This window comes from Nymphaea colorata, chromosome 1 (assembly GCF_008831285.2).
Source record: "Nymphaea colorata isolate Beijing-Zhang1983 chromosome 1, ASM883128v2, whole genome shotgun sequence".
Classification (NCBI taxonomy): Eukaryota; Viridiplantae; Streptophyta; class Magnoliopsida; order Nymphaeales; family Nymphaeaceae; genus Nymphaea; species Nymphaea colorata.
Genome location: NC_045138.2, coordinates 6,177,473 through 6,187,838, shown reverse-complemented (window position 1 = coordinate 6,187,838; position 10,366 = coordinate 6,177,473). Strand labels below are relative to the sequence as shown.

The 10,366-nt window shown below is 35.1% G+C and overlaps 1 protein-coding gene across 2 annotated transcripts; it reads right to left on the bottom strand.

Moving 5' to 3' along the window:
* Positions 1 to 295: 295 nt before the first annotated feature.
* LOC116249410 (replication factor C subunit 2) lies at positions 296 to 6,775 on the bottom strand. 2 transcript variants are annotated; one of them, XM_031622610.2, is made up of 12 exons: positions 6,643 to 6,775; positions 6,336 to 6,414; positions 6,135 to 6,214; positions 5,286 to 5,408; positions 5,140 to 5,209; positions 4,988 to 5,061; positions 4,791 to 4,911; positions 4,633 to 4,695; positions 3,800 to 3,859; positions 1,110 to 1,235; positions 941 to 1,024; positions 296 to 625 (listed from the first exon to the last, which is right to left on the bottom strand). In XM_031622610.2, exons 1-12 carry the CDS (start codon positions 6,684 to 6,686, stop codon positions 524 to 526), a joined length of 1,026 nt encoding a protein of 341 aa, XP_031478470.1. In that variant the 5' UTR covers positions 6,687 to 6,775; the 3' UTR covers positions 296 to 523. The 2 variants fall into 2 exon arrangements, with proteins under 2 accessions (XP_031478470.1, XP_031478471.1); XM_031622611.2 differs by having other exon boundaries at positions 6,527 to 6,654.
* Between the last annotated feature and the right edge of the window lie 3,591 nt (positions 6,776 to 10,366).

Below are 10,366 nucleotides of genomic sequence, written 5' to 3'. Positions count from 1 at the left end.
GTTCATATAAACATATATTTTATGCATAAACTGTTCGCGTAAACAATTAAAACCATGCAAACTTCAAACTTGCCTCTAGCGATGACATTGTACGTTTTGCTTTCTGGAGGTGAGAAGGCCCTCCTCTTTTGTAGGAAACTCATTCGTCTCGCCCACATTCAGTCACCACTGCATTCCCATGATTCCGAACATTATTCCATCTCTGATCCTTCAAAAGTACCTTTCGTTTATAGGGGAGTATTTGTATTTTCAAAAGTATGTTAGGATTTCGGATTCAGAAAAAAAGTCAAACAGGAAAAAGAAAGTGGCTTATCGCTGCATTGCGGGTTCTAAAGTCAACTGATTAAAGAAGATTTTGTACATAGTTTGTCACTTAGCAACAAAAGGTTGGAGTTCTATTCATCAATATCCATTTCAGTTCAAGGAACTCAGGTCGCTGTATTAAATTCACAAGATTAGGGCCATAATCGAACTTGACCCATGTGAACAAAGGAATGCCAACGGGAGGACTCCTTGGAGTTTGCTAATCATACGAGAACTCTTGAGTCATGTTGCACAAAGCACGCATGGTGTTGCTCGCCACATCCATCAGCTGCAAGTATTCATCTGCTCCATCAATCAGACGCTGCACATATTAGAACGTCAGTAAGATGCTGAAGGACATTCAAATAAAACATAGATCACTTAACTGCAACAACTTAAAAAAACAGGAAGACTATAAATTTAGCATCTATCCTGTAAACTTCAGCTGAATGCCAACTATTATCTGTAATGGATGCACCACAGTGAGATTGCAGTTCTCGTCAAGCACAAATATACTAATAGCAAGAAACTTTTGCAGCAAAAAGAAAATAAGAACATGGAGTAACATATCCTAGTAGGGGCAAAAGTTTTTTATGATTAGAAGTTCAATAGTGGACAGTCTTAGTTTCATAGTGACCTTATCTGCCTCAGCAATTCTCTTACAAATCTTTGCCTTCTGTTCATCAGATGCATCCTCAGCTTCAACTATTAAATCAAATAACTGTAACATCACATTTCATTAGCATCATGTCATGAAGAAAAGAGAACAATGTCATGAAAGTACAAGGATCATATTAGCAGAAAACCTGAGAAAGCATTTGTGAAACTGGATAACCTTCTGCAATTATGTACTCAACTTCCTTATTTGCCAATTCAAATTGACCACTTTTGCAAGACTGGTAAAGTGATCGGACAATGTCTTGTGGGATAACCTGCAAAAGTGAAAAGGTTAAGATAGTGGAGGTGCTGACGTTCAAATATCTTGTATCACAAACACCTAAAAGATATAACTACTTTTAACTAGTTAGGTTTATACATGGATTCCGATAATATGCTTTAAATCAGCATGATGACAGTGATGTGAAGCATCAAGGAGAAGATCAATGTAATATTTAACGTGCACAAAGTAACGTGCACTGGTCCTGTGCATAGCAGGAGCAAGGGAACTTCCCTCGTTGTTCTAGAAGGTAGATATGTAACATAACATAACAAAATATTTTTTAATATAAAAAGTCATGAAAAATTACAAAAAATAAGAAAAATATCCCATGCCAAAAAACACGAATTGCATAAGCAGAAATTATATAAAAAATATAAAAAAACAATTTAACAGGAATATAGTAAAGAAAGATTCACATTTCACTTAAACAGTGTGCATTCATTAAATAAACTATATATATATATATATAGACATGAAAAACAAAGACTTGGGTTCACTACGTTCTTTCGCTGCTACTCTCCTATTTCACCAAGTTCTCCTACTCTACTAAGTTCATCTTGATGTGTTGGTCATATTGCTGATACTGCTGGTGCAACATTCTCATCTTTAGAATTGAGGACTACTAGTCTCAGATTGTGTGCCTAGTGTATAATTAAAGCCAAGGACAACATCTTGATGATGTGGATCTGGGTTGTCCTGCAACCTCGCACTTCTTTGAGTGAATACTATGGACTCCTCTATGATTCATTCACACACATCACTAATCAAGATGCATTGTCATGTAAATGCATGATGGCACAAAAAAGGAATCACCACCTTGTCAACCAATCCCACACAAGTTAGACCAATAAGAGTCCACCTTATAGATGTTTAAAAGCATGTTACAATTCTCTTAAACATGTCCAACCGATAGTATTGATGTACAAGATCAGCAACCAAGCCATTCTAAAATTTAAATAAAAAATTAACTAAAGGAAAAATAATTACAATATTCCGAGTAAAACTACGTTAAAAATTTAAGTATCTTTAAGAAAAACCAAAAATTTATTGTAAAAATGCACATTCCCCTATACCTTTCAAAGTGAAATAGGTTCTCATACATAAAATGAACAAAAACCCTCTTTCTTCAATGCAAAATCTACCTCTTATGCACAATGGCATCAGATCTGGATGTTTTCTTCTTGAAAATGTAAGAGCTCCCCCACACACCCCATTAAAAGTCATGTGAAGTGTTTTTAGACCAAAATAATAAAAGGATTCAGGCCCCCTCAAGTTCCTATTGACAAGATATCACTCGAAATGGACTTCATGCCATATCATACAATGTGGATTATGGTGTGATATAAATACGTTACACCTCTGAAACTAGTTACAGGGATATAATATAATGTATTTCCTCACAGTTATGTCAAGCATCATATTTCCTTAAAATTAAAAAAAAAATCTAGGAACAACACTAAGTTGATGAAATATTGAAAGTGTTCATTATTATGGCACATGTAAGTAATAAATATGAGACTTCAAAGTTTGAAGTATACTTGGCAAACCATTTGATATTAGCATAAGCTTGATTATCAATATCATAGAGTTGCATCACTCATGGCATGTCAAATTGCTTGCTAATAACCAAAAAGATACTAGGACATGCTGCAGTGCAGATTCTTATCATGGCAGAACCACTAAAAATCATAGCTCCCCTATAACCAGGAAAATCCCAACCAAAGTGCTGCACAAACAAAAATTCATAAAAGTCGCAAAACTTAGCAGGACTTTAAAGTTTAAAGTGTGTTTAACCAAGAAAACTAAAAACATGGCCTTATGTATTTCTGAAAGTGAACTGATATCATCAGGCTGGAACGTTCTCTAGAAGATAAGGACCAACAAGGTTTCAACGTAACAGTAAGGCGAGACAATACATAAATCACAATAAACTTATTTCATTTTTTGAGACATTGAGGTAACTTCTGACATCTTCATGTTTTTGAACATGAAAATCCAACTCATTTATGCCATTTTCAGATCAAGGAAAAGAAGAAGAAAAACCATGTAAGAACAGGTAGTTTGAACTTATCTCGGAAGAACAGAAAGTAAATGTGGGTGACAAAGGTCAAAGAAAGCTACCAAAGATAAACCTTCCTCTTCCATATGCAGCACAAGGTAAAAGAAGGCCAAGAGACAATTCAACCAAAACTTTCTGGGTTCCAAACATGTCAGATTGTCAGTTGTGTCCAAAAGTAGAACATTAGATAAAAATGCATTTACCATGTTTCTTGACATCCATCATATATTGTGTCCATCACTGAATTTTACTTATAATACTTGTACAAAGTGCCAAAAGGCAAACTTCCTCTCAATGATAGAAGGTTGGACACTTAATAACATCCAACTTATTATTGACTGATTTGACACAAGATTCAAGAGCACTTAAACAGAAAAAAGGAAATATTGCATGAAGATATTATAAGCACGCACATAATAACAGACAATTATTCCCGACTAAAAGAATGCACAGAGCCCTTAACAGTAAAAACAAGAGTAAAGAAGAAATAAGTGTACCCCTGAAACACTGATCAAGTCAGCAGAGGAAATAGATGATCCAAACAACCGAGCAGCCCCCTAGACAGTCAAATATGAAGATCAGTCCTAACAGTAATTTAAAAATGAACTTCAATTGAATTTTCACTTCCAAAGGAACACAGCTCAGTACTGTGGAATCTAGCTGCAGTTACAGAAAATACAGGATTTAGGCACCAATTGGTCATACCGACTGCACATGTGTGATTACAGTGAACCACTTACTGTTTTTGCAGCTCGGTAATCTCAATAAAAAAGAGATTCATTGTTTATAAAGTTAAATAATTAAGCACTTTCAAATCATGAACACAAGATAGAAATAGTTTTGGGACTCCACATAAATACTTAAGCACATAAAAGTAGAGAATAAATGATGTCAAGACTTAAGAATGATTTACAAAGTTTGAAGGATAGTTCTTTTAGACCACTACACACACACATTCAACAGCACGCAACACCACCTCGCCTCAACAAAAACACACGTATGCACATGCAAGCATGGAGCATACAAATGTACAGATATAGGTCTAATAGCATATGAAAATAAGAAAATACGAGAATAACTGAGTCATCCAGTCAAACTGAAAGAATGATTTACAACCTGCCACATCAAAAGTAAATTTCCAACAGCTTGTTATTCATGTATCAGACTGTAAGCTATCCAAACTGATTGATCAAAATGCTCAAAGTCGTTATCGTGGTCTCTCACATTCATGAACCATGAGTACACATATTCTACTACCCTTACATAATGGACGCATATGCATACACATCTATGGAAAAGGATAGATGATGAAGTTTATTTAGAAAGCTACCTGCAAGTATGTTATAGCTCGACGTAGATCACCTTGAGATATGGAACTTAAAGTTGAGAGTGCCTGCATTTAGTTATATGTTGTGTCAGCAATCTATAGAAAAGTGGTGCCAAAAATAAAGATCCACAAAACTAGTCCATCAGGTGTTGCGTTAGTACATCTGGATCCAGGATAAGACCTTCTTCTTGGCATATATACTGTATACGACTGCTCATAATTTCTTGCGACAAGGGCTTAAACCTAAATTTTGCACATCTAGAAGCAAGTGGTTCTATGATCCTGCACAGACATGCAATCAGAGATGTACATAAGGATCGAATTGGTCTCATTGTCCTGTGCAAATACAAGTGAGTACCTGCTAATATAGTTGCAAATGAAAAAAAACCGTGTAACCTTAGAGTAAGTTTCCATGGTCCGCCTCAGGGCATTCTGCATAAAGAAATGTATAAAGGGAAAAAAAAATAGTAACAATTAAACCTAAACTGTCATTCAAAATATGTTACGTACCTGGGCATCTTCTGTCATTGAGTCAGCTTCATCTAGGATAATGATCTTATAAGGTGGGCAAGGATATCCACTGGTGTTTCGAAGAAGAAGAAATCAAAATACCTCTTATGACAGAAAACGGACTTTTAAGTGGAAAGAGAGCTTACCCTTTGCGGCTTCCAGAGCTTACCGCAACTGCTGCAAAATCCTTGATTTTGGTCCTCACTACATTGATCCCACGATCATCACTCGCATTTAGTTCAAGGACTCTTGATTTGTACAGCTCAGGCCTGCAAGAGATTATTCGGGCAACCAATCCGCAGGAGTCATTGACACAAGAACAGATCAAGACATGCTCTAGTAGGAAAGAGATAGAGTAATGAACAGATTCGGTAGGTTAATGTGCGAGCATTAACCATGCATTTCTTGAAAGGACCTCTTCCTTGAATGATGTAATAAGTGCTTCAATAGTGATGAAAGCACTCATAGGAGAATGATCCCCGATGAGTTTCACAGGATGCCTAACCAGATCTCACTACTCATACAGAAAAGTGGACAAGTGGATAACTTAGTTCATGGGCTAGGGGGTCCTCGAACGTGTCCACTGGACACCACACCAGTAAGCGGAAAATGTTTCCCTGCAAATTCAGGTCCCACTAATATAGTAATAAGTTAAACATAGGCACTCTCCAATAAGTAGAAGGGGAGGGCATTCTAGAAGCTTGAGAACAACTGGTTAAATAACTTCCAACATCCAAGTTTCTAGCATTTCAAGTTTATGAATTCATGCTTCAGTCTAGCAAGTTAAGAATGACACGTACAACGGCGACGTAAAAAACCTAAAACAACATTATTCCGTTCATAAAGCCAAGAAAATAAGCACAAAATGCGAAGAGAAGACAGCAAGGAAACTACGAACATGATATAAAAAGAATACAGTGAAAAGGGAGGTACGCCCATGACACAATCTCCAAATGAGAAGGAAAAAGAGGTGCCAGTCGGGTTTCCGATGATACCCAAATAGCTGATTGGCGATTGCAAGTGCGGTCGTCGTCTTCCCCGTCCCGGGAGGGCCATAGAAGAGCATGTGAGGGCACTGACCATTCAAAACCCCAAAAGAAAATGACGAATTCAATCAGAGAAAACAAACCCCTCAAGGCTTTAACTACGACGAGAATTCTCTCCAGAAAAGAAAACTGGTAAGAGAAAATATTTACATTGGTGGTCTCCAGGGTGTTCGTGAGAACCCTGACAACTTCATCCTGATGGGCGACATCCTTCACTTGCTTGGGCCTACTGCAATCACAGTGAAGAAAATAACAAATGTGATGATTGTAATAATGAAATCCGAAGAAATAAAGATGATTCTAGTGATGGTGATGGTGATGGATGTGGAGATGGTGCTCACGATGGCGAGACAAGGAGGAGAAAGAAGGCGGTGGCGATAATACTGAAGAAAGGAAAGGAGGGAATGATGGTGGTGGATGTTAGCGGTATTAATCAAAGATGGAGAAGGGGATTTACTATTTCTCCACCCACGGTTGAGTGCTCTGTGCTACCGGAGCCATCTCTCTCTCTCTCTCTCTCTCTCTCCCTCTCTCCCCTTCCCTCCCTCCCCACACTCCGCAGGCGACTCATTTTCCCGCCTCACCTCCAGCGCCGGTCGCTGCGTCAACGGGTCGGATCTGTACTGTATATGACTACGTTTAGCCCCGATCCGAATTTAACTTGGCCCGACGATCTAGTGCGTTCTCATTTAAGGATCCATTTTAGTTTGAAAAATGCGGAGCAATAAATAAACTTTGTGAGGACTTGTATGATATGAGGCAAATCCCAGCAGTTCATTTGATAATTGAAGAGTGAGATCAGCTAGAGATGCAAGAAGAGGGCATCAGCCATTTTAGTTCTGTTAAAGATGCGCATAATTAGCAACTCCATGCCAAGAAATCACCTGGTTGTGTATGAAAAGGTTATAAAAAATTAGTGGCTTAGTAATCTTGTTCTCTTAATGGTTTTAGCATTGAATGTTAGCATTCTAGTGGCCTGTAAAGTATCTTTTACGTAGTTTTAAGCATAGTGAAACATAACGTATCGATCAGTGTAATACGGTCAGCTTGAAAAAATACGAAAAAAATATGGTAAGTTTTTAAAAGTTTTTAAAATTAAAAGTATAAGAAAAATAAAATAAGTGAGAAACTAATAGCACAAACATCAAAATAAAGTAGATTTGCAACAAATAAAAAATGAAAAATGAAAAAAAAAAAAACTGTTTGGAATTTAAAAACTGAAAAGTGAAAAAACGTATTTTTTGTTTTTAACATTTTTTTCAAAAAATGTATTTTTATTAAATTTTAAACGATCATTTAATTTATCACAATTTTTTGCATTTTTTCGAAGAAAAAAAACGTACTTTCTGCTACTATGGCCTTTGAGTTACATTTTATTTAAAAATAAAAACAATTGGATTTGGATGTAGAGATTCAGATGACATTTATATTTAAACCAATATCCTATATCCTTTTGAAAGTCGGTTCTTAGTAGATTATATTGTGGTTCGGATTTGATCTTAAAAGTCGGATTATGATTTGGTCGTGAACTAAAAGCTGGATTTAGATTATGAATTCAAATACAGATGTCGATACATGATTAGATTTTTGTTCGTTCATATTCGAATTTGAATATGTGAGCACCTAATATGTCATCAGATATGGTGAAGAATACATCCAATTGGAATATGGATCAGTTTTGATGGTGGTTTACCTGTGTCCATAATTCTCACCTGAAAACACATCCATAAAAGGTTGGTGAGTTTTCACTAAGTATAACAGTATGGTTACAAAAAGATTTACATTACATGACAATGTTAGATCCCCTCAAACTTATCATTCCTTGTATGTATTTTCTATCCTCCTCGTTTGTTGTGTTTGATCTTTTATTTAACATATGCGTTTCATATCCCCGTTATTCCCTGATACGTGCCAACACCGACCCTACCATTCCCTGTGTTGATATTTCATTAATGATGCATCAATGCCATGCTGAGGCAGCCCTGGGGTGGAGTCGGGGCGTGGGGACTGGAGCCTTTCCATTCTGAAGAGGTGGAATCTTCTTGCAAATTATTAAATCAAAATTATCATAAACGTGATTCAATATCTATCTTAATTATAAACGTGATTCTATATCTATCTTAATTATAGTCACGAATAATGTCTCAAAATTTTAAATGATGAGGTTTTTTTCTGGTATAATATGGCGGGCTTGAAAAATATGGAAAAAATTTGCATTTTTTTTAATTAAAAAAAATAAATGAGAAAATAATAACACAAACATCAAAAGATAAATAGATTTGCAATAAATAGAAAATAAAAAATAAAAAAAAATTATCTGGCATTAAAAAATAAAAAATTGTGTTAAAAGCGTGTTTTTTTGTTTTTAACATTTTTTTTTCCAAAAAAAACACATTTTTTTGTTTTAAATGGCATTTCATTTTCTCTAGTTTATTTCAAAAATAACACGTTTTTTGTGGCTATGATCTTAACTACAAGTGTGGTCATTGGTTTGCATCCTCTCAAATTGGTTATTTGGTGAGAAATACCTTAAAGCCCTTTTTCCTTCTACAGTCTAAAGCTGTTTTGAGACCTAGATTGCGATTATTTGGTAAGCGTATATTAATATATATTTTTGCTAAATTCTGCTAATGCCAGCTGTTTTCAAATGTGAAGGGATTATTAACTGTGATGATATAAATAAGGGTGACATCTATGCATCAATAATTCTATATCAAAACGGCAATTCTTCTGTAAAAAGTATAGTCTATAAGATAGAGACCATGCAGTTTCAATAACCTATTACTACATGCATCAATAATTCTATATCAAAATTTGTCTTGTTGATCAATTTGATAATGGTGCATGACTTAGTACAAAATATGTTTTCATGTAGGTCATTTTCATTGATAAATGCAACATTCATATGCCTCCTTACAAAAGGTTACTATTATACATAAATAAGCTGCCAAACACTAACTTTCATTTATGAAAAAAGCAAAAAATTTCCTTAGTAAACCAAATTTATTTCACCTTATCCTGCATATCTTATTGAAATTTTGGCACGCATCCTTTGGTGCCATATTATATCCACTGATATGTGAAGCAACAAAAAGACTATTTTCTTCAACAAGATTTGGGTAGTATATGGTCATCATAGCTAGCTAAAGAATCATAGTTTGCAGGACATATAATGTGTGTAATGATAATTGTTTGTTTTTTGTTTTAATAGCCTGACAGTTATGCGTAAATACTTTGCAACTAGGGTAAATACTTTACGACTAGGGTTGGGCATAGGCCCAACCTAGCCCGATTTGAAGTCTGGGTCAGGCTGGCCAAAAGTTGGTGTCCATTTTAGGCTTTTTACTGCATTCGAATACGAAACAAATTTAATGATCCAGTTCCTCACATTGACGACGCCTCTTATGGTCGGATTTTTTGGTTTAATGCCAAACAATTTTTTTTTTCAAATCTATTTATCTTTTGATGTTTGTGTTATTAGTTGCTCACTTATTTTATTTTTTTAAATTTTTTTTAAAATTTATCATATTTTTCTTTTTTTAAGTTTGTCGTATTATGCATGAGAAACTATGTCACAATGGTACGAGTGCGGGTACGGGGGTACGGATATTGATACGGTGTTTTCGTAAATCCTGGTACGGGTACGATGACTATTATATATAATTAATTCAAAAAAATTGACAAAAAAACTATTATATATAATTAATTCAAAAAAATTGACAAAAATGTTCATTTTCATTTTGATAAAAAGCTTAAAATGCCAACAAAAAGAGGCTGCTAATGAATAAATTATCAAGGTTTCATCTTGGTTAATGAGGCTTCTTATGTTAATAATTATGCAAGTAAAAAAAACAAAAAACAAATAAAAGATCAAGTCATTTTCTTTTTACTTTTTAGTTATAATACAGTTTGGATCTGGTTCCCACCTGAAACCAGATCCAAACGCACCAAGCCCAAGAAAATCATCGCTGTTTAAAACTCTAAAACGCTATTTGTAATTTGTGATCATGTGTAGAATATCCTAAATATGTTTTCACTTGATCTAGCAATAGGCTGGCATGACATGTGAAATGTAGATTGGATAGGTGTTTAATTAATTCCTTATGGATGGAATTTTTTGGCAATAAGGATCTAAACCTTGATGTATTAATGGCAATGTGTTTGTGATTCCTTCATCCTTT